General features: G+C 40.0%; 1 protein-coding gene across 2 annotated transcripts; it reads right to left on the minus strand.

Moving 5' to 3' along the window:
- Window positions 1–470: 470 nt before the first annotated feature.
- Window positions 471–23,236, minus strand: THOC1 (THO complex subunit 1). 2 transcript variants are annotated; one of them, XM_074821106.1, is made up of 22 exons: window positions 23,112–23,236; window positions 22,099–22,172; window positions 21,933–21,993; window positions 21,156–21,222; window positions 19,961–20,079; window positions 18,652–18,700; window positions 18,045–18,140; window positions 17,669–17,751; window positions 17,098–17,171; window positions 16,388–16,496; window positions 15,154–15,285; window positions 13,721–13,821; window positions 11,800–11,866; window positions 11,584–11,634; window positions 10,905–10,975; window positions 9,444–9,467; window positions 8,927–9,022; window positions 7,965–8,030; window positions 4,942–5,025; window positions 4,564–4,711; window positions 2,933–3,011; window positions 471–944 (listed from the first exon to the last, which is right to left on the minus strand). In XM_074821106.1, the coding sequence occupies exons 1-22, from the start codon at window positions 23,202–23,204 to the stop codon at window positions 649–651; spliced, it is 2,040 nt and encodes a 679-aa protein (XP_074677207.1). In that variant the 5' UTR covers window positions 23,205–23,236; the 3' UTR covers window positions 471–648. The 2 variants fall into 2 exon arrangements, with proteins under 2 accessions (XP_074677207.1, XP_074677216.1); XM_074821115.1 differs by lacking the exon at window positions 9,444–9,467.
- Window positions 23,237–24,612: the final 1,376 nt, after the last annotated feature.

A 24,612-nucleotide genomic window follows, 5' to 3' on the forward strand; every position in this document is an offset into this window, starting at 1 on the left:
CGTGACTCAGGGGAGTTCCTACACAGCCAAACATATGCAGAGGCTAAAGTTAATAATTACTAATAAAACAAAGCATGGAAACCCCCATAATTATTGACTGTCAAGGTCTAGAGAACCATTTCAGCAGGAGAGCAGGCTGACCACAACACCCCTCCAAGGGCACCGGTTCATTGAGTACTACAACCTGGATCTCTACCACAACCCCAGCGTTTTCTTAACAGTTGAATCACTTGCGAACAGGTACATTTTGATGGCCTAGAGCTCCCCACCCCCAAGTGATGACTTAGAAGTCCTTCACAGCCACCCACACACTGAGAAACCAGAGACAGCGGGCAGTTACAGCAACAGGAGTGACCCGAGCCCTGCTGCTGCCAACCCCTGACCACAGCGCACACAGAAAGCTGCCCTTGCTCTCCCTCCTCCCTTTTACACTTCTACCATCCTTTTCTCAGAAAATGTGGACAACTGAACAGTATTATTAAAAAGTTTTATCACTTACTGAACATAAAATACCTATCAAAAATCAATTATCTAGCAACAACAATTAACAACAACAAAACAAACAGTCACAATTAACAACAGCCGCCAGAAGAGTCACCAGTAACAACCACCACCACACCCCAATGACAGGTCAGGATCTGAAGGGAGTTAGCTGCTGCTCTCAGTATCGTTGGTCAGGCTTTCCGCGAGGTCACTTAGCCCGGCTTTGTTCAGTGCAGTGATCAGGTTCTCAGGGGTCGCGTGGGCGCCCTCCTGATCCTGCCAGGCCACCAGCAGCTGCTTGGCTCTCATCTTCATGTCCTCGCTGTCAGACTCGATCTGGCGTATATCAGAATCCTTCATTTCCAAGTAGGGGGCCAAGGCCTTCCACTGCTCCCCAAGCCTGTTTGCAAATGACTCGATTTGTTCGCCCGACATGACTTTGTCCCGTTGTGCCTCTGGACCTGGGCAGGGGGGAGAAAAAGAGAAAGAAAGAATCTGTGAGACACAAGGAATGTCTCCAGATACGCAAATAACTCTTCCCTGATCTCCATTTTAAATCTTCTATTTATTTACTACCAGACTGACTTACACCTTTCCTTTAGTTGTAAAAACCTTCTCAAGAGCTGTGAGAACAGAGATTTTTACAGATGTATTACCTGGGTTTCAACAGGAATGTCCCTTATTGCCCATGATAAAGAAAACCTTGGTTTTTATGTTATCTCTTGTTTGACTGAGAGAGAATTGCTGAAGCTTTAAGTACATCAGAACTGCCTCCTCCAAACGAAAACAAGGATTTTGACAGGCAGCCGGAAATTTTCAATATGTGAGTCAACTATAATAATAAAACACAGAGCAATCTTTAATATTTAACTGTCTTTTGGACTTATTTTAGTCACTTTACATGGAGTTAACTCAGGTAAAAAATCGTTTGCTTCCCTTTAACTGAGTTACTAAAGCCTCATGTTCCTATTAGCAGCAGGACTGTGAACAGGATAGTAACTTCAATATGTAGTGAGTACTTTAAGGAATTTTTAATCATTCTGGCATCAAGATAAAGAACATGGAATACTGTGCTCTGCTGAGAAGCCAAACACTGCAGGGATTGCACAGGTGGGTTTGCATATTTATCACTTATCATGGTCTATAATATATGGCTTACCACCTATGCTTATTTCACACTGTTCTAAAGAAAAAAACCCCTAAAGACTGAATTACTTGCACATATTAAAAATTAAGAATATGATTAATTTCTAAGTATCTCGCCCTCATGCCCCCTGAGGAGCCAGTGGGCATGGAGTGGAAGCTTCAGCTCTCTCCAGGGCTTATCAGTCACGCTCATTTGTCTGAACTAAAGAGGGGAAAGAATGGAAGATCATGAACGACAAAACAACAGAAGCACCCACATCACTTCCATTATTTCTAAGCACAACAGTGTATAGCGGACCACAGTGCTCTTGTCTTTGCTTTAAGACAAGATTTAAAGAAAGGTGTAAATTCAACACAGTGAAGCTCCAAAGGCTGTTTCAGGCAGTGTTAAGCTGAAACGAAGAGGACTTCTTCACTACTGGCAAGGAGGCTGTGGAAAAGGTCAGGTACTGATGGAAAAGGGCAACACAAGCGAGATTCAGAGGCCCACAGGCAGCTTCCCACCAACAGAAAAATCTTTCAACAAAGTTGCCAGCAGTATTGGGTGTGTGGTTTCCCCGCCCTGCACCCCCCACCTGCTCAAGCTGGCTCCAAGAGCCAGCATGCAGGGATACAACATGCAAGGGAGAAGGTGCTGCGAGATGACGGTGTGAATGAGGATCGAAGGCAGCAGGCTCAGACACAGGGGACAGGGAAGGACACTGCGGAGCACAGCGTACCGGGGTACAGGCAAGAGACAAAAATGGAAGGACTGGTTCATGGAGAGGAATGAACAAGAGATGATGCTTGTCAGGAAGGCTCTTCTCAGAGAGGCTTTTGCCTTTAGGATATTTTAAGTGAGGAAATAAAGATCTCAGAATATATCAATTTCTGAAGTCTCATGACTACCCACTCCAGCTGGGGCTACAGGGAGGCACTTACCCATGGCAATTAAAGGGAAAAAACCCAGGAAAGCGGGGTGAGGAACACTCGGGTAGGTTTTTACACAGCAATGCTGGCATTTTAGCTACAAATGCCTGCTAACACTGTAAACATACACCACGTAGCAGAAAAAGTGGAAGAGGTTCCTAATGAAAGGGCTAATCAAACAAGTTGGGTGCTTTCAGCACTGCAGGCCACGAGACCAAGAGGTTACTACTGGTGCCCTGTGTCCTGAAAAGGCTGCACTGTTTGGTACAAATACGGGTTCAAGCCAGAAGCACTGGGGTAACCTGGGCCGGTGACCCTCAGTAGAAATGCTGTTAAAACACAGCTTCAACAATACACATCAAGAGAGAAAAGGCTGAGAACATGCAAATCTTACTTTCATTGTTTTCCTTTAATAAAGCATCATTATCTTCCTCATCTTCATCTTCACCTGTTTTTATTTCTTCAGAAGGAGGCTACAATGAGAGAACTAAACATCACTGGATGAACTTTATATTTAAAGAGAAATTTTACAGCTCTGTCTCTGGAATGTGTGTTAAAATGGAAAACCTGACATGATCCCATGAGAATTAAAAATCCCCCGGAGTCTCCTATATCCGAAACACCAGTAACAAGTGTTCTAATAAAACACAGTACGAACTAAAAACCCTAATGAAAGGATCCACTGACTTTACTATGAAAAGGAGTGAATCCTGTGATTACAACCAAGCATTACATATCAAGCTTTATTACTTACTTTAAAAAAAAAACCAAAACCAACCAACTTTCTATGAGACTACCACTGATGAACATTCTTAAAAAAAAAATTCTTCTTCACTAATTCCATTCCTCACTCAGGAATTCCTCTAAGTTTTCTGTACTTTCAAACTTCTTAAAGGTGGCAAACAAATATGCAAACAACACACTTTCCACTCTGATTTAGCTACTGATCAGCCACGATGAACAAAAGGCTTCCCCTTTGCTCACATTTCAATCACAGGCCTTATGTACGTATTTGTTTCTTGCCATAACATTTGGTATATGACAGTAGTACCATCAGGAATAAAAGCGATACCTTAATATATTGTTCTCATATATATACACCTTATATATACTTTCTCTTATATATATACACACCTTAATATATTAAGCAGCTTTCCCCTGCCACTATTTTTTCTAAAATTGCTATTAGCATCTAGTTAACCCTGATGGCTGAACAAACAAAAAGCGCTGTATGTTACAGTCCAACCTTTACACCTCAGTGGTTTCACATGACAGACAAGGTCTCAAATACAGAAGCACATGTTCATATCCAGAAGAAATTGCTGGGTTGTGTGTTAGCTCAAAGGTTTAGCAAATGCTGCCTTCCCCAGCTGTTAGTCTCTCATCACTGTGTATAAAGAGATCTGAAAGACCCCTCTCCCTGGCCTCAGATCTGTACTGCTGAATATGCAAAGGGCTAATGCCTTAAATTTACAGCTCCACAAGGCCTATTTGTCTTTACATATTTTAAAAGTCAGGGAGCTGATACAAGAGCTCTGGTAAATGCTGCTGTAAAGTTTTGGTAACGCTTCAGCTGCACAGCCTACCCCTTTACTACAGGCTTCCATCCCAGTAGCCACAGCTACCGATATTCATGAGCCCTAACACCAGCTGACACTGTCAATGAAAGTGGTCTGCACTGCAATGTGGAACCCAAACAGCTGGGTACAAATATATTCCTGTACTAACCCCACAAAAAAACCCTGGGATTGCCACAGCTGTTTGTTCACAGAATACAAGGCAGAGCTCAGCAGTTACTTGCTTAGTCAATGTTACTCACAGTTTAGTGTTACTGGGGTCTTCATCAATTACACCAATTTTACTTGCAATTTTTACTTTACAAGCTTTTTTTTTTTTGCTCTTTTTTTTTTTTGCTCTTTTTTTTTTTTTTTCCCCCTCCCTCTCCATGTACCAAATGGACTGCAGAGAGACAAGCAGGAAGTCAAATGAATTCAGCATTTATTACTATAGGATGATATTACTTACAGGCAGCTCCTTGGCTAATTTGATTACCATGTTTTCTAGATATTCAGGTAAACTCTTGAACTGCTGGTTTGTTGGCTGAAAGAAGTGGGGACTTCTGCGTGCTAGAAGTCTTAATGCTCTCCAGCCATAGTTAGAATTGTTCACAGCCCTATAATAAAATACAAGTTTGGTTGGTAATAGTCTGTCATCTGTAAAAGCACAGAAAAAGACCCGAGTCATTTCCTAATTAATATAATTCTGTCCAAAATTATAAAGATTTTTGTACATTACTGGAGTCTTATACAGATACTACCAAGAATACAAAGAACAGTGTTTTCTTTAACAATCCAAACATGAAAGAGATCAAAATAAAGTGAAACAGAACAAAGACTGACATACTTATACTTATTCTCAACCATGTTTTCAGGATCTGCTTGTTCAATAGCTTCTTCAAAAAATTCCTCCAATGTTGGCATATATTCCCTAAAAAATAAAATGAGCTTAATACTCCTCAAAATCTACCCTAAAATAGCTGGTTTTTAGTTCCTTCATACACATCTCAAGCTTATCAACAGAAGAAGAACAACCCCCAAAATCAACCTACTCAAATTTAACAATTGCAAGTAAGAAAAGAATCTGTTTGATACATGTTGCTATAAATTTATTTACTGCATAACCACTGAAACACACCAGTAGTCATTAGCACTGCCTATTATACATATTCAAACCTTCTACCATACTATAAAGTGACATGAACATTTGTCAGCAGTATTTGGTGAAAAAGGACTACAGGACATAAGAATTTTGGCAAGAAGGAAATGAGACTTTCATAAAAATACCCGTAACAACTGACTGGCTGTGTTCGAAACATGCTGCCACTTGCACGACTCACAAGACCTCCGGAATCCAAAATGGTTGTTAGTTTTGTGCAATCTGACAGGACAGGATAAGTAAAACATGGCCTCTTTACCCACCCCCAGCTCCATTTCAGTTTCATTTGCTATCAGAGAAAGCTAAACTACTATTACTCCTTAATTTCAATTATTTATGTCATTAGTTTTAGAGGGGGAAAAAAATACTAGGCAGCTTAATGTTGTACTTAATGATCCCATCTTAGTGGCTCCCCAACTTGCTTAAACACATTCATTTCACCTCCCATGGTGATCCCTGCACCTTCTGCTCTGCTGAAAGTACTTCAAGTTAAAGCACATTCAATACAGGTCTAAAGTCTACAGATATCAGGAGAAATTAATTTATCTGAAGTGGACTGGAAAAGCATCTGAACTCCTGGGCTCAGAGAGGTGTGATCAGTGGCATGAAGTCCAGCTGGAGGGCAGTCACTAGCGTATGCCAGGGCTCGGTACCGGGGCCAGCACTATCCAGCACCTTCCTTACTGACAATGGGACAGAGTGCACCCTCAGCAAGTTTGCAGACAATGTACAACTGGGAGGAGTGGTTGATAGACCAGAGGATTGTGCTGCCATTCAGAGGGACCTCGATAGACTGGAGGAATTGGTTGACGGGAACCTCGTGCAGTTCAGGGAAGGGAAATGCCAAGTCCTGCCCCTGGGGAAGAACAAGCCCAGGCACCAGTACATGCCGGGGGTTGACTGGCTGGGGAGCAGCTTTGCAGGAAAGGTCTTGGTGGACACCACCACGAACATGAGCTAGCAATGCACCCTTCTGGTAAAGGCGGCCAGCAGCACCCTGGGCTGCATTAGGAAGAGAGGTGCCAACAGGTCAAGGGAAATGATCCTTCGCTTCTATTCAGCACTGGTGAGATACATCTGGAGTGCTGGGTCCAGTTCCAGGCCGCCCAACGCAAGAGACACAGGTCCATGCAAAAGGCTGCGCATGGACAGGAGAGGCTGGGAAGCTAGGACTGGTTAACCTGGAGAAAAGAAGACTTGGGGGAAGTAAGGAAGAGAGTCAGCCTCCATGCTACTCAGTGAAAGTACAAGCAGCAGCTTGAAATACTGGAAATTCAACTTAAGCATCAGAAAAACACCCCACTTTTCTGTGAGGGTGGTCAAACACTGGAACAGGTTGCCCAGGAAGGTTGCAAAACTTTGACTCTCAGAGAGACATTCAAAACCTGACTGGAGAAGGTCCTAGGCGACTTGCTCGAGTTGACCTGGCTTTGAGCAAGGGGGTGGACTGGGTGATCTCTAGAGGTCCCTTCCAACCTCAGCTTTTCTGTGATTTAAAAGACAATATTTATGGTTTGTAGGGGATATACTAAAAAGGCAACTGACGTTTCTGCTCTTAGAACAGCTAGCAGTTGCTTCTGAAAGGTATTCAAACCAGTACATAAGGAACATGACCTAAAAAAATAACAGAAATAATAATCACAGGGATCAGGACAGCTTGCTCCTTTGAAGGCCACAAGCAAGAAATACAGATCGCTTAAGAGCTGTAGGTTACTGTGAGCCAAGATTATCATTGTGCAACGCAAGCTCATAATGATCTGTATTTCTCCTACCTAATGTTTGACAGAGACACATCTGCTTCTACAAGGGAACGCAGTAATCAGTTGGGGCGGGGCGGGGGAAGCACACTGGTCTATAAATTCGCTTTAATTTTGGTTTGAAAAACGTGTTTTGCCCAGGAAAGCAGTGCCCCATGCATGTTTAAGTGTAGTATTACCACTGGAACCAAAGTCAGCATCTTAAAAACCCATCTGATTTGAATCCTGCTATATTATCCCAAGAAGAGTTATCTAAAAAGAAGACAGGTAGAAAAGCACCTCTCCCCAGGCACACAGCCTTTACAGCCACTACTAGCAAAGTTCTCTTTGGGAACTGCCCCATTCCTTTTTCAAATTTTCATACTAGGTATCACGTCTGCACAGAGAGGGATTACACTATATTTAACAAATAGAAAGTTATATAGCAAAGTACATTTTCAGTATTTCCTACAATTGTGCAAGCAGAAGGGATAACCAATAATTGTATTTTTCTGCATCTGCACCACTACAAGATCTGGTATGCACTGAAACAATGCCTGCTAGCCAATTTCCTCTTATCTAGTATTGTTCAAAGCACATGTGTGCTTGAAAATCACAGCCGAACTGCATACTAACTTCATTACAGCCAGACCTGGCAACCTTCCTTTATTATACAAGGTAATTAACTATGCAATCACACTCTACAAAATGGGAGTTTCCATCTGGTTTTTCACTTAGACTTTACTAAGCAATGAAAATTACTGACAGCATAAACATTAGTGAAGAAAACTGTAAGGAGATTTCATGACAAAGATTCATACAACCAACCTTCCTCAAGACACCCAGTGAAATGGCATACCATGTAAAACCATCTTACAAACCTTCCTTATGCCAATTTTGTAATAACTGTAATTTTGTGTGTAATTAGTGTGCTGAAAGTTAGCTTTAGATGGTGACGTACCATTTTTAACCTACCTGCTCTCAGATTTACAAGCTTCCATGTTATCAGGACATAAATTCCAAAGGCGGGTCAGTTCCTCACTGAAAAAAAAAGAGAAGCATAAGCTCCACATTCACCATTCTACCATTCCACGTGCCATCATTCACCAAAGGCACACACGTGAAACAATGCTACAGAAAGTCTCACCCCAGAGCCTTTATAATAAAGCATACCATACAAACTTTGTGATACATACATATTAGGAATTGCCACAAGTGACAGAAATCTAATCTGATGTTGCAAATTAGGAAAATTAGGTATTAAATTTCTATTTCTATAATCTCTTGCTAATCTATGGTCAGAAACTGTAACAAACTTTTTCCAAACTAGCTAAGGTCAGGCTATTTTGCATTGATAAATGAAATAATTTATCACTTTCTTCTTCAGAAGGGACATTTTACTAAACATTCAGTACAAGGTCTTGAAGCTCAAGACAAGGTCAAAATTTCCACATCTAGGATGGGTGAACTGTTACAATGAAAAGACTATCATTCCTCCTAAAGAAGGAAGTAGAAAAATGCAGCACTTGGTATGTCCTCTCCAATAAAATTGCCATATTTTCATGATACTAAGAAGGATTCTTTGCCCCAGGGATAAAATACCACTGGGTGTTATTTTAAAACCCATGTCATTTTAACCAAAAACATAAAGATGACAAAAGTATAAAAACTGATCCGATGAGTACAAACCACTGATTTTCAGCCTGTAACTTAGAGACTATTTAAAAGGGATCTAACAAGAGATGACTATACAGAAAGGAAGGCAACTGCATGTTTTAAAGGAACTGATTTGTCTGTTTTTTCCTGGCAGTTCTAAAGTGAGGAAGTTTGAAAATTACTAAAAAAATAGTCAGTGGTAAAATAAAGGCCACAAAACCCCCCAAACCAACTAACCAACCAAAAGCCAGAAACCCTGTATTGAAAAAAATCCAACATACTTCCCCATAAGGATTTTTTTGTTTGGTCCTTTTCCTAAGAAGTCCTCTGGCGCTGGCCTCTTTCTCACAGGCCTCATTGGCTTAGAATCAGGAGGTCTAAAGGGAAAGAAAAAAAGCTTTTTAATATTAAACCAGTAATATTTAAAGAACAAAAATAAGTCATTTCACTTCAGCTGATGCCAAATTAAATCATAATGAAAGTATTCAGAAGGACTGGGATTCTAGGAGTGGAAGGAGGGAGGGGTGGAAAGAGGAGAAAAAAAGTAAAGTAAGGATAAAGAAAAGGATTTGCCAGACACCAAAATTAATTCACTCACAAATTTAAAGGTCTATCAAGAGTCCCAATCTAGAAAAAGCAGCAAATCACATTTATTCCAGCAGCACATACTAAATATGATCTACGCTGCTGCTGGGATCATCTGTTCTATGATTGCAAGTTCTCTTTCCCCGGGTGCACCTGATTTGATGGGATCAGAGAATGGAGATCCCAGACCACTGAGGTTAGGGTAAGACCTACCCAAGCTGAAACTCTGGCTGAGATCTAAAGGAGGAGACAGAACATTTATAAGTCAAATTTTGTAATTTTCCTTCCCCCTCCCAGCCATAGTAATTTCTTTCTTCTCACAGCCCCCCTTCCTTTTTTGCAAACAGATGAAGTCATGAAGAAGTGGCTTCACCTGATCTCTCCATAAAAGGAAATATGCAAAGAGATAATGACCCAGCTGCTCTTTACCATGAAGAGGCTAGTCTGTGTGTAGAATAAATAAGGATGGAAGAGGAACGTTTGGTCACCAACTCAAGATAGTCAAGTAGACATATGGAGTTAGTTAGTAACTAATTACACGGGAAACCTTTCAATGGTGAAAGACACCTAATCATGATTTCCTTTCAGGTAAGTGATTGCCACCATGTGGCAAACCTAGTAAGATACATAAGAGGAGAACTGTTACACAAAATTCCAGGTACACTGCCCCACCAAAGCCGTAACGCCAAAGGCTTCATTAGAGGTAATCCAAAGTGGTATGTGGTAGTCAGGCACTAACTTCTTCAATCTAGGGTCTGGTGAAGGCAGGAGGGGAGACAACATGCTTCAGTCTCCTCAGTCACTGGATCCTTGGTATTAAGAGAACAAAACGTTGCCATGGGACAGCAAGGAATGCTCTCCTGAGACCCCGTACATGCATAACCACTGCTTTGCTAACATAATCATAGAATCATCTAGGTTGGAAAAGACCTTGAAGATCATCTAGTCCAACCATTGACCTAACACTGACAGTTCCCAACTACACCATATCCCTCAACGCTATGTCGACCCTACTCTTAAACACCTCCAGGGATGGGGACTCCACCACTGCCCTGGGCAGCTCATTCCAACGCCCAACAACCTGTTCTGTAAAGAAATGCTTCCTAATATCCAGTCTAAACCTTCCCTGGCGCAACTTGAGGCCATTACCTCTTGTCCTATCGCTTATTACTTGGTTAAAGAGACTCATCCCCAGCTCTCTGCAACCTCCTTTCAGGTAGTTGTAGAGGGCGATGAGGTCTCCCCTCAGCCTCCTCTTCTCCAGACTAAACAACCCCAGTTCCCTCAGCCGCTCCTCGTACGACATGTGCTCCAGACCCTTCACCAGCTTCGTTGCCCTTCTCTGGACACGCTCCAGTAATTCAATGTCCTTTTTGTAGTGAGGGGCCCAAAACTGAACACAGTAACCGAGGTGTGGCCTCACCAGTGCCGAGTACAGGGGCAAGATTACTTCCCTGTCCCTGCTGGCCACGCTATTGCTGATACAAGCAATAATAATAAAGCCTTAAGACTTCTGGTAGAAATCTAGGAGCCTTCTGCACATACAGAGGGACATTCAACTATACAAATCTCAAAGCTGTGTGAATCATTAGTGTTCACATGCATTGTGAGTGCATATTCTGAAGCTGAACCACCATTTCAAATAAGCAGCAGCAAGCTTTACTTCACAGTTACCTTTCTTTCACGAAGCTTGGGCAGCCCTCATTTTTCCATGAGTTCCAGTTTTCTTCAGTATTTAATATATGCTAGACAGACATAATATTGCACACTATTAGGGTAATAATCACCTTCAGAGCTGACTCCAAAGTTTTCAATTGAGCTATTACAGAGAAAGCTTTGTTACTCTGTATTTCAGCAACTATTTTGAAGGTCATCAGTATAACCTTAAGCAGCTGGTTTAGCTTATTCAAAACCAGTATATTTCCTCTCCAATAACTGTGGGAAAGGCTTTATTTCTCCTTCCCTAAACAAGAAAATAGATGCAGCTAAAGTAAAGGAAAAGAGGAAAGCAAGACGACAGCTTTTTTATTTTAATTCCACTTGCATCTTATATCCTTGGACAAAGGCTTTTTAAAAATACTTTTTTTTTTCCTACTAACCAGCATCTCCGGTGTGTACACATGCATGTATATGCACATTTCCATTTCTCCCCAGGAGAAGGAAGAAAAGCACATTAATGAAAACACGGGAAAAATATCACTATGAAATAAAAAGACATTACGAGACCTTTTTTACTGAAGTAAGATGTCACACCTGAGAGAACTTTTACCTATGTTCCAAAAGTTAGTTTAAACTGATACTGCTTTTTTACACTCTGTACAGACTTTGTTCAGACAGGCACCAAAGTACTTACCTCTACCATTTTCGAGAATCTTTCTCCATCTGGCGGATTTTCTGAAAGAAGCTATGATTGGAGGGAGGAAAAAAAAAAGTTATTTTTGCATTATATTTGTAGCAGAATACATAGAAAAAAATCCAAATAAAATGGTAGTTACAAAGGTCACTGATACAATATCATATGATAAATATTTTTCCATGTAATTTTTACGGAAGTATCTACTATACCAACCTGGTAAACCGCTTTTGTAGTATCTTCAATCCAAAGAGACTGTTCATCTGTTAGAACATAGTTTGAACTGGAATGGAAAAAAACCAAAAACCCAACAAAAAGAAGTGTCATTATATCTTTTTTTTTTTTTTAGAGAGTTTACTATACATCAAAATAGTGCTGAGGACACATCATTTACAATACATACTTTCTGAGGGTTGTTAGAGGGGATCTGAAGAAAGTAACTTGAATGTGCTCTGGTCTGGTCCCATGGACTGACCACTGATTAGTTTGTGGAGTTAAATAGATGTGCTTGTGGAATATATTTTCAGGTTTAGCTTCATCCAATAGGAAGTTAATTTGCATGATTCAAGATCACACCAAAGCACAGCAAATGGGCATAATGAAAAGACTTACTGAAAAAACCCAAACTTCTCCTAACCCCAGCCAAAGCACTGCTGTAGGCAAACCACAGCAAAAGAAACAATCTACCAGCTGTATACAGAACACAGATCTCAAATATCTCAAAACATATATTCTATATAGCATAAACCGAAGTCATTAAACAAGTCGCTTGGGACATCTAGAATTATAATGCAATTGGTAAGTAGAAGTGAAAAGAAAAGAACACAGAAATAAATCTATCATGGCTCACTTCATTCCCAAAGAGACCAGAACTTTTTTTTTTTAAACACATTAAAAATCAGATGAGAATCTAATCTTTGTTTTTCACTGTTTCAAGAACAACCCATTTGAAGCATAACCATTAACATTCCATTTACAGTGTTCAAAAGGAATATAACACCAATCAATTTTTATGAAGCACTAGGTAGCTTAAATAGCAAATAAACCTGATAACTGCTAAGTCAAAAAGATGAGAAAGACTTTTAGAAATAGCTTCTCTTAGTTAATAGGATATTAAAAAACTCATCTTTTTTTAAGGAAGGGAATAATTAGTAGTATTTTACAACTGCACCAAGTGTTATGGTACACCATTTATATGACATACCATCCTTACCCACTGATAAATGAGTGCTTTTAACAAACACTAATAAACTGTCATTGAAATGACTGCCTACCACCTCTACAGGACTGAACTGCAATTTAAGACTTGAATTCTATTCCTTCTCTGCCAACAGACTGCCTTGGTAAATAATCTATAGAACAAGGGTAATGATCCTAATCTAGTTTGCAAAGTTCTCTGAGATCTGTTTATAAAAAGCAGTATATTGCAGGTGAAAGACAGATGCTTTAAATGTTAAGCATTATGTGCACAGACAGTCAAGGGCACAGGAATGAACAGAGAGGTAGGATTTTCTTCAGCATAACGTTAGAGAGTAGAAGACGACAGGGTTTTGTTCTGTCCCATTAATTTACAAAAGCAATAATCACAATTGTTATTTCTTGTTATTTTAGACAGGAATCTGTAGCACACTAGGAAAATACAAATCAGCAACCAGTGCCACATCACAAAGTCAATACAGATTAAAAATGATGCCACATAAAAGCAGTTTGTATTGGTCTAACAGCTTGAAGCGGCCAGAGAGAAACTCCTTCTCTCTCATGGCTGACACTCACCTTAAGCAAGCTTTAGTAGCCTCTCCTTCTGAGCCCCCACTAAACTCACCAATCTGACAGAAAACTAACTTTGCAAACATGAGCAGATTGGTTCAGTAAACTACACAAGTTTGACTGAGTCTAATCAACACCAGAGCCATGGCAAGGGAGGGCAGAGTCAGGCAGAGACGACTGGAGAAAGGCAAGAATGAGACCTTCGCTCTCCTGCTGTAAAATAACTTCAGACACATCCCATACTTCCCAATCCAAGGCTCTGCAAGTGTCACAAGAACCTTAGAACAAGTAGACAAACTTTTAAAATATTTTGGTTTATCTCCAAGTTCATAGCTCCCCATCTCCAAAACTCAAATTATTTCCACGTTACCTTTTGAATTTGACTTGTCCCTTTAGATACTGAAATAGTATTAGGTACTGCAACAAGATGTGACGGCGAAAGTTACTGTCACTCAGCTGTAAATCCATCAGCTAAACAACAACAAAAAAGAATTACCCATTAAAGAGACTAAACATGCATAAGTGAAAAAATCCAACAAATGTTTTCAGATAAACTCCATGGAGACTGTTTTTACAAGATGATGGTAAGTCACTACAGAAGCTCTATTCAGTATCACCTGTACTTCCAGGACAGCACTTTATAACATACTAAATGGGTAAATTGTCATCTAGCGAAATTTAGGAAAGAGTATCAAAATTTCTAATGAAGTCAATGTTTAAAAACATGAGGAACTGCTTGTAAAAGTATCCTTAGATTTTCAACTAGTTTTATACTGCTGGATTTAACAACATTCACTCTGAAGTGAACAAGAATTTGGAGAAACAAATATTCAAGTAGTTCAGTAACTGAAGGACAGCTCGCTCCCTTCTCCTATAAACTACTGGCTATAACATAAGGATTTGGCAACCACAGAAGCACTCACTCTCATCGACACTTGCACAGTGATAGCACTGCCTGGTTTCTACCCTATGTGCCGCAGCATGACAGATCATACAAAGGGAACATTTGAAGATTCTTTAAAGAAAGAGGCCTTTGACTACTGGGTATTAATTAGGCAGCCGGTTCTGTATCTTCTATACCATGTTATTTTAACATTGTCAATACACAGATCAAAGGCTTATGATGAATTTACCTACACTTCTATCCCAGAAAAAGAAAACTCATGCTGCACTGAGACTTGCTTTCTGTCATCTACTAATACATGCATTTAAAAATTAAAGTTACATATTATTCCAAAATGAATACAACAATTTTAGGATCCAATAGAGTGCTGTATTTTTGACTTAACATCAACGGAATTAAAAATTCTCAAGATCTTTTTCAAAGCAATTTTAAACGAGACCATTATGAGGTAGAAAATACAGTTAGCACATCATCAGCCAAGTTTTTAAAATGTAATTCTAAAGGCAATAAAAAAGTAACAGATCTTTAAATATTTACTCTTTTAACTTCCTTAAATGTAACAATACAAATCAAATGCAGTAAATAAATGTCAGCTTTACTGCACTCTTATTCCAGAAGTCCCTGAATCATCAATTAACAGAGGCAATCCACAAAGAAAGAATAAAATAAAAAAGAATAGAATAAATCTATCTAAATAAAGTGATCCAACAAGGTAACAGGATGTAACAACAATATAACCCAGAGAAACTGTGGAGTCTCTGTGGAGACATTCGAAACGCAACTGGGCACAGCACTGATCACCCTCCTCCAGCCAAAAGCTTTGAACAGGGAGGCTGAACTAGACACAGGTTCCTTCTGTCCTCAACTTGTCTGCAATGCTGAGAAAAGAAACCACATACCTTTTCACTAGTTAGGAATTTTGCAAAATATACATGTTCTCCTCCTGTTTTTAGTTCTTCCAACTTTTTTCGGGAAGCCTGAGTGTCATCCAGTTTGTAACTTTTGAAAACAGCCAAAACTTCTTCTGAGTACTACAAAACAGAGTTATTTACCACATGAAAATAATATAAAAAAATTTGTAGAGTGTGGTTAGAGCACTACACTAGACTTAGTGCCAAGCAAGTAAAATAATTTGTAAACTTGCTATCAGTCAGTCAAAACGACCTGTTTGCAACCAATATGTAGAGCTTCTCTGAACACCACAAATGACAGTGAAAGTGTTATCTATCATTTCAGAACATCTAATCATTTGGAGTATTTAAAATACGCTAAAAACCAGTGTTATGGGTTGTGAACAGTGCACTATTGCTTTGTTGATTAGATAGTATGAAGGAAAAAGGTCCACATGACAATAATGCTATATTCAAACTCAATTTAAGTTGTTCACTAATACACAAAGAACGGTCCATAAGCGATAGTTAAATTTTCAGTGCTGCTCTTGAAATCAATTCAGCAGTAATGCAGAAAAACAAACATTTTATTTGAATGTAGACCTCATTAACTAGATTTGCATCAGAATGTCTGAGCAGATGTTACCACTTATTACCAGAACATGGAGAACAAAAATTAAAAAAAAAAAAAAAAAAAAACAGGCTCCTTGCTATTAAATAAACACCAAGTGGCAAACTGTGAAGAAACAGTAGCTTAGCAATAAATCGTCTTCAACATTCATACTAAGCAAAATTGAAACAATCAAAGGAGATGTTCAAGTCACTGCTTCTATAAAGAGATTAGAAACCACTGGGATCAATATTTCTATTCAAAAGTAAGATCTAAGACTAGGTAGGAAGAACTATTTATCTTCTGGGTAGAAAAAAAACCCCAAACCCACAAGTTCTGCTTTTCACAGCTTATAACTCACAAAACAGGTACTTCTGACATTATTGCAACATATGAAGTCTTTCTGCTATTGACTCACACAAGTTTTATTAAGGAATTTACTGTACATCTTACTACACTGTTTACCATCAAAGGCTCACTTCAGAAAACAGCAAAATGCACTTCCTCATGCACTATTACTTTTCAGTGGCATTAGTGCTTGAACTGTTCTATGCTCATGAAGTCACTCTCCTACTCATGTAGAAGGTGTTTTTTTACTTAGGCTGAATGGTTGAAAACACAAAGTCAGATTACCTTAAGAAAAGTTTTCCATGAGACCTTCTCATAGCACTGCACAGGATTTCTAAAATAATCTTGAAGCGACCAGAATTTTCTATAAAGGTTATAATCTATTGGAATGGAACTGGGGAAAAAATAAAAAAACAATATTGAAAGCAATATATTAAATTCAAGTCCACTCAGGAACGTGCAATCCCAAAATATCATTCCTTTTTTAAGTGAAATGAGTCAATAGTGAGCCCTGACAGAGAAATCTGTAATCCAGAATTTGTCCCTAAAAGAGTTTTCCATACAGTTCTATTGTTACTTTCTCACCATAAAAGCAAAAACAGTAATAAGAAAGGATCTTACAAGTTTTTCACTATCTGGGGAATGCAGAGCAGCACAGCTTTTTCTCCTAAAAGCATATACACCATGTCCTTAGAATTCCTGAATACATTTCACCAGAACAAGTTTTGTCAAGATAATTGGGAAAATTGTCAAAAAGAGAGAATAGCAGCAGTTCTCAACCAGGGTACTCAATTTTTTCAAATAATCTGTATATGTCTTTCTCTTCCAGGCAACTCCACTTAAACAGACTAAGGCACTGCTAGGTTGTATCTAATCCTGAGAGGGCAAGCGATAAGTAGAATTCCGAATACAACATTTAAGGATATTTTCCAAACAGCTCTTTACTTTCTCTTTATAAAGTTTTGTTTCAACTTTTAAAATTGCTGTGAGCTCACCAACTTGTTGGTGCTTCATCATCTCCCATTTCACCTTCTTCTACATCCATTCCTTCTTCCCTCTCCTCAATGTGCTAATAGGAAAAAATAATTTAGAAATTGTACAAATGGCACTACAGTTTGCATATAGTTTTCAGTGTTAAATATTCTGTTACACTTCATATCAGAAAGCTTAAGCTGGTAATTCAAAAGATCTCTACAGTATTACTCCAGCAAAACACACAACGAATTCCTGTCTTAACACCTTACTACACTTTGCAATGGTAGCCAGACTTCTCTTGAAAAAAGCTGAAGGAACAGCTCTATCCTCTGTATACTGTGGGGAAAACTTAGTACAGTAAGTGACAGCACTTGTCCCTCACAATCAAATCAACTTTTCTCTCCTCAAAGTCTGCACAATTTAATGTACCGGCTAACATGACCATCTCCAGAATCAGCACCTTAGTCTGAGTGAGGGACAACCAGATTATGAACATACATTTCCAAATATTAAGCACAGTAGAACACTTTTGTGCAAACAATCTAACATGTTTACTGCAGAATGAGTGAAGAATGATACAGGAATTTTCACCTTTTGTCCTAGAGTACTCTCATGTTCGTTGGTATTGAAAACAGTGACATTTTCCAGGTTAAACTGACTCTGCAAGTTAAGTCCTGTGAAAAACAAAGGGTTAGTCTTAGAAGCTGTGAAGTTCATAAGTCTGTTCACTCAGTCTTTTACAAGATGCTGATATTAAATTCTCATAAACAGCATTCAAAACTTGTGTTTGAAATCACAACAAATGGAAGTCACTTACAGTATCAAGGGTAGAGACAAGAACTAAAATACAAGTGCAAAGTGATTTTCTCCAACTGGGTTTGGTCTGCAGCCATCATAAACTTAAAAGATTCAGCATATTTAATCCTTATTAGATGTTAAGTGTGATGAAATGCAAAAAAACCCTCACCTGACTTTTCTGAAAGTGGAAATAATCTAGCCAAGAACAGCTGAATTCTTCCACAGAAGACTGTGTTTTGTGACTTAGATAATCTTCTTAGGAGGTCTAAATATTGCAAAGGTAAAGAATATTAGCATTTATCCTTCTTTCAATTTCTCATGCACTAGAATTCAAGACTTGTTAATTACATGACCTACAGAGCTAATGAAAGGACGCTAGGATTTGTACATTTAAATGCGAGTAACTTCCTCAGACCAGCCACATTCTTTCCAAATGCATTCTACCAAGTCTCTTAACACCTTCAACATCAATAAAAAATAAGTTCAAATGAATCCTACTCAAATATACAGCCCCTGATTTGGGCCTTGTCATTGCTGAGGAATAAGTTATTTCTCAGATGTTCTTCAACAACCTCCACTGATGAAGAGACTTCCCTAAGGTCAGAATGACTTTTACATTAGTCAGCAAGACTCATGAATGTCCGCTAAGAGCGATCTGCCTTTTATTACTTATTGAACACATGTGAATTTAAATCAAATTACTAAACCCACTTTCATTTGCTGAGAGAGGGAGTTCCTTTAATTTCCCACCACTCCCCTGAAAAACTACAACTCACCATTGCACATTCGTAGCAAGTAATTTTTCCCTGCAGAGTAAAATGTATTCTGAAACAGAGCAAAGGTATTTATATCATTAAGAGATCACAAAACCTTCCTAGCAGTTTTAATGGAATTGCAAGTTGTGAGTAAGAGTCATTCCTACTGTAACTCTAAACTTGAGTTTTCCCTTAAATAAGAGGCAGGTTTCACAAAAAGGCAACATAAAATAAGCAGTCCCACAAATTCCAAGAAAGCATAAATCACAACATTTAAATCCAGCCTCCATACAGAAAACCCATTTGTGACAACAAACTGTGAGACCAGCATCCACTTTTTTTCCTGGAACATACTAATTTTATCACTCATTGCCTTTATTATTCCATACATTATTTATACACATAAGCAAAGAGCATGCACAGAAGATTTAGAGCATTCACAGTACTAGTAATTTGGCAGCAATAGAAGGAAATTGATAGATGCTTGAATTAGTGATAAAGAAGAGTTTGTGAATGTATCAGGGGACACAATGTTATGTGAAACAGAACATCCTGAATGAATGCTTATGGGAGATAGTCCTGGTCAGGAAAACAGAGAAACTGGAATGCTTTTCTGGTGTTACCTATAGAGTTGCTGACACTTGTGTTCCTGGTACTACTGACAAAGAGCAAACCAAGGACACTGGGATCAAAGATTTCTTATAATCTTGGAATAAAATGCTGGCAGTTAGGACTTCTGCCTGAGACCCTGAATTCCCTCTTTAATTAACAGCACTTGCAGCACAAGAAGCTCAGCAGCCTGTCACAGCAGCTCTTCTGCTACAGCACCACGGCACAGCAAAGAGCACAAAACCCTCACAGAGGCCTCAAAACACTGACTGCTCCTCAAGCGCAAAAATATTTTAGGGCAACATATTCACCATTGCTACAGTTCTGTAATGGAAAGCTCATTAAGGAAGTGACCAAGAAGACTTCTGTCCCTGCAAACTGGAGTTGGAGGAATCTCCTGCAGCTGGGGAAGAAGCTGAATAATAAGTCAAGAGAGAAGCTACTCATACAAATTATGCATTAGAAGTTAAATTTCCAGTTTCTAAACATGACAAACATTGTATACTGTAGAGAAAGAAGTTAGAAATAAAACATCAAAATTATGATTTTATTATTAATTTTCTGACCTCTGCTGCCCAGACATCTTTAAGCCTCAAAACAAAATGTACTCAATGCTACTATTGCAATGCAAACAGATACAAAGAGAGTTAAAAACTGTAAAAATGGTTCAGGTAGACAGAAACTTTGGCACAACTGTATCACATTTTGGAAAAATACCTACCGATTTCCACGTAGCAACATTCTTCTCCACAAAAGTGAAAATTTTGTCACACTGATCCAAAGGCAGGCAATCCAGAACATCCCCCAGAAGCACAAAAGGTGTTGATGCAGTGCAGATACCTGAGGAACAGGGAACATTTTATTCAGCAAATTCAAACTGAAATGCAATAAAGGGGCATGGCAGTTGAGGGACATTACGTTTAAAAAAAGAAAAGAATAAAAAAGTTCTCCTGGGTTCCTACAAATCCTGACAAAAAGTTTGGGCTAAAGTGTTAACTTCCATTAAAGCTATTTATATATGTACACATATGCAGATGAGCTTTACAAGAGCTCTGCACTAATGTAAAACAAATAAGCGATAACTGTTCCAAAAACCTCAAAGTCTGAAACAACTTCCCGTCTCCTTGCAGACTGCAAGTGAACTCTCAAACTTCTAAATCCACAGTTATTACACTACACACACCCATGAAGTTTGAGAGTGTTTTCTTCAAGTAAAGCACCACTAAAGCAGCACTCCAAGTCTGTCCACCCATGCCCTGTAGTTTGGTAGTGCCTGTGTTCCTCCATAATCACAGGTCTTGTTATTCCACAGTTCATAAAAACACATATGTAGTTGACCCATACTTACTAAAACAAACAAGTATTTGATGTGTAATGTGAACAAATAAACAAAGGGAAGAGCATGAAAGCCTCTTCAGGAGAGATCAGCACACTGATTTCTGACACAAAAGACAGTTACAGAAACAGCATCAAGTATCTACAAAACAGCCGTGTGCTGATAGGTCAGTACTGGGACAGGAGCACAGATATTCAGAAGTTATTTCTGGCTCTGCCAGCAACTGACAGAGAAACCTACAAATCATTTAACCTCTCTGCCTCAGTGGTCCCATCTCGGAAATGATGATGGGAGACTCGAAGCGTTTTACAGTGGTGGACAAAGATAGAAAATGCTAATTATGTTGCAACCTAAACCATGCATCTTCCTCTATTACAAAAAAAAAAGATTTCAATTAATTACAATATACTTCATTCCTCTTGTGAAACACACAATAACCACGAGCATAAGGGCCACATACTATCAAAGCTAACCGCTGTAGATGACTTAGGAAAAAAAAAAAAAAAAAAAAAATCAAGATTTTAAAATTCCCCTGAATGGTCCCTAAAACTGCCAAGAGATTTGAAAGAAAGATGCTCACCTTCTGTAACTCCATTAATAGCAAGAGAAATAATTGCCAGGAGATTTTCACATGGAGCTTTGTTTATCTAAACAAACAAAACAGTGTTAAACTTCTCTATTCTGACCTAAGTTTATCTAACAAAACTAAAATTCTTGTTTCCAAGTAGGCAAGTTTAAAACAAATATTGATGTTCAGCTTCCCAAAACTTCAAACAATCTATTAAATCAGACCTGTTAGTTAACTATAGGAAATTTTTACTGATTGCGCAAGATTTCTTGACTGCTTCCAGCCATTAAAGACTCTGTAACACCTACTGCATAGACCCCTGAACATTAACATCCCACATTCAGCATTCATTCAAGTAACACCAACAAAGATTATTTGATGCCTTTCATTATTCTTCTCAGCCAACAGGCAGCTTTGTTATATGTTAGTAGCAGATAACCCACTCCACCCCACTCTTAAAGTATAGTTGTAGAATAATGCATATTTATGAACTAGAATTTTTAAGGCGTGGCAGACGTTCATAAGCATTACAAAGAACTGCTGAAAAAGGCTAAGTCAACACCTCTTGCTACAGTGTGGTATCTGTAAAATACTGCCATTCTGTCCTACCTACCAATCTCCTTTATCATCTATATTCAATCTTAATTAGGTAACTTTTACACAATTCATGCTTTTAATAAACAGTATTTCCTTATACTAAAGTAAGTTGCTGTTAAATTAATATATAAACTTACAAATAGAAATTTGAGCTTTATCAAGAGATAAACCGTAGCAGTTTAAAGTACTTACTATTTCTTCTTCTACAATAACTCTAAAAGCTTGATCCAAGGTACACTTCTTTTCATTTTCACTGCAAATGCAAACATTGCACATCAGTTAATAACAAATACTAGGGACAAGATTACTAAAAGTTATCTCAATAGGCACCTTTTAAAATCAAGCAACATTTACCTACCTCCCAGGAATCTGGTTAAATGCGTTCAACAGTGGCTTGATACTTTTGTTATTCAGAGCCTCTCTGGTGGACGTCTACCAAAATGTAAAGAAAGAGAAGTCACAAAACCAGTACAAAACCAGAAGGATCTCCTCCTTCCTCTGACAGCAGACAGAAATACTAAGGCATCTATTTGCCACACACCATGTGTTTATTTACAAAGAGAACTTTGTAATGAGTAGGGCAAATAACAAGTGCCTAGGAAATTAGGCATGTGAGACAGTAGAGCACCAGACCTCAAAGCTGGGCTAACAGTGTGGTGAAAATAGTATTTCTAAGTGAAACACGGAGGAATACACTGTTGTGATCGATGCTGCATCTACGACAGTCTCAAGTCCCCCACACACAACTTTACCTGCCTCACAGGCACGTCAGAGTGGTTTGGAACATGACACCTGATAACAACATGGTGTGAAAGATTACTATATCCTGTAACGAAAGCCACCTAATGGAGCAAGTGCCTCTGCCTCGACCCCTTCTGCGCAAATCCCATCCCCCTGCCCAACAAACCAGGCTGCAAGAGGTGGGATCCAGAGGCCTAGGTACGCATTCAGCCCCACCTGCCCTGGCAACGGAGAAGCGAGAGGCGCAAAAGAGACAAGCGCGACAAGCTACGGACGTTTTGTTGCGGCGGTTACACCGTAATTTTAATTTTATTTACGTTAATTTTAGTTAACTAAACAGCAGAACCTCCCCTTGGCGAGCTAGGCTGAGCCGGTACGAAGCCCTATCCCCAAACTTTACGTTGCCCTGCCCTGAAGGCTCGCTAAAGGAGAGCCCGAGGGCCTCCTCAAGGGGAGCTCCGGCCGGGCCTGCGGAAGGGTCGGGGGGCGGGCGGCGCCCGCCGAAGCAGAGCCCTACCCCGGTGCGCAGGCGCAGTCTGCCTCCTGCCCGGTCCCCCTCCACGCGGTAGCGAGGGAGAGGAGCCTCCATCGCCTCCATCCCCGCCCGCCCACGCTCGTGCCCGGCCTCACCGTGAAGCGGAGCCGCGCCTCGGGCAGGCTGAAGAGCGGCGGCGACATTGCTCCAACGGAACGACGCTCAGCGGCGCGCGCCGATGACGCCATGCTCCCCCCAACGGCTCTACCCCCACAGCTCTGCCAACGTCCCCACAGGCCCCGCCTCCTCCGTCCCGCCCCAGCCTCGCTCTCGCCTCCCGCCGGAGCGCGCGCTCGGGCGCATGCCCGGGGGGCGGCCGCTGTGGAGAAGGCGGGAGAGGGGAAGGAAGCGGCAGCCCCCCGCGTTTGATTGTAGGCTGCCGCCGAAGATAATGGCTTTAAAAGGTTAACGTGTGGGGGAGTGACGGATGTGGAGGGGGGGTCTTCTTGACCTATAGGCATAATTGTTAGTATTACAATGAGAGTAGTTCAGCTAAGGATACATGGACCTTGAGTTTGCTTGCCAAGTTGGCAATGTACCCTTTTCAAGATCTAATTGCTCCAGGATTGTCCTTGCTCAAGGAAGGCTATTTACTTCTCTTCTGATTAGGGATGCCTTTGGCTTTAACATACACAAAGAACACCTTTCTAGATCTCAGCATAGTATTGCTACATTGTTCTAAAAGTTCAACCTTCAACAACCGCAAAGCCACAATCCACCACCATCTTCAAAGTATCACTGAAGGAAGAATCATAAGGAATTTTTATATTGTAGTAAAATCACCTCAGTGCTAACAGTTCACAGGTTGAACAATATTCTACAGATACCTCCTGAGTCTCTTTTAATGGAAGCTTAATCATTGCTTCACTGGCAAATGTCCTACAAAAATAAATGTTTATTGTGAAATTCATAATTTTGTCTGGCCCATCTCCTTTAAAGACCACTTTTTCTAGCTAGCCTAAATAATGGTGGTTCCCAAACTCGGCTGTTTGACAGTTCATTTCCAGGCTTGGGATGCCTTGTCTTCCATTCTCATGTCCAAGCTTGCAGCTATGATTTGGGAACCCTTGCTGTGTGGTGTTCAGCCATAAATCCCTCCCAAATATATTCCTCATCAGCCTTCTCCTAGGACTCTCAAGGGCACCGCAAAACTGACTGGAGATACTGTTTTCTCCCACCACTTCTCGATCCTGCTTTACCTTTTGCTGTCAAAGCAAAAGGATTTGACTCACCTTCCTTTCCTGCTGGAAAAAAACACCCCAAACCAAACACAAAATCCCACCCCACCTTTTCTCTTACCAGTGTTGAAATTCCTTAAGCAATCACCGTTACTAAAAAACCACCGATGGCTGAACCTGCCCAACCGGTCTAAGTCTGTCTAGACCATCACCGTGTTCCTGGGTGTGTGACTGCCCTTAAATCTAAATTCCTCCACACAGCGCATCTGTGTTGCAACATTGAGTGGATTTCTTTGACCCCTGGAAGACAAAGCTATGTTCTTTGATGAAGGTAGGCTTCTTCCTCTCGTATGTAGAGATGTGCCGATCCCAATTCACTGGGCGAGGAGCACTGGTCTGCCAGAAACCCTGGGGGCTC

The sequence above is a fragment of the Strix aluco genome, chromosome 1 (assembly GCF_031877795.1).
Source record: "Strix aluco isolate bStrAlu1 chromosome 1, bStrAlu1.hap1, whole genome shotgun sequence".
NCBI lineage: Eukaryota > Metazoa > Chordata > Aves > Strigiformes > Strigidae > Strix > Strix aluco.

What these genes read in the sequence shown, in the direction of transcription:
- THOC1 (XM_074821106.1), bottom strand. Translation starts at nt 23,204, where the DNA reads ATGGCGTCATCGGCGCGCGCCGCTGAGCGTCGTTCCGTTGGAGCAATG. An exon ending in TATTAATGGAGTTACAGAAG is followed by an intron (nt 20,080 to 21,155) that starts GTGAGCATCTTT and finishes CCTGTTCCTCAG; the next exon opens with GTATCTGCACTGCATCAACA. An exon ending in ATTAAAGGAAAACAATGAAA is followed by an intron (nt 945 to 2,932) that starts GTAAGATTTGCA and finishes CCCCCTGCCCAG; the next exon opens with GTCCAGAGGCACAACGGGAC.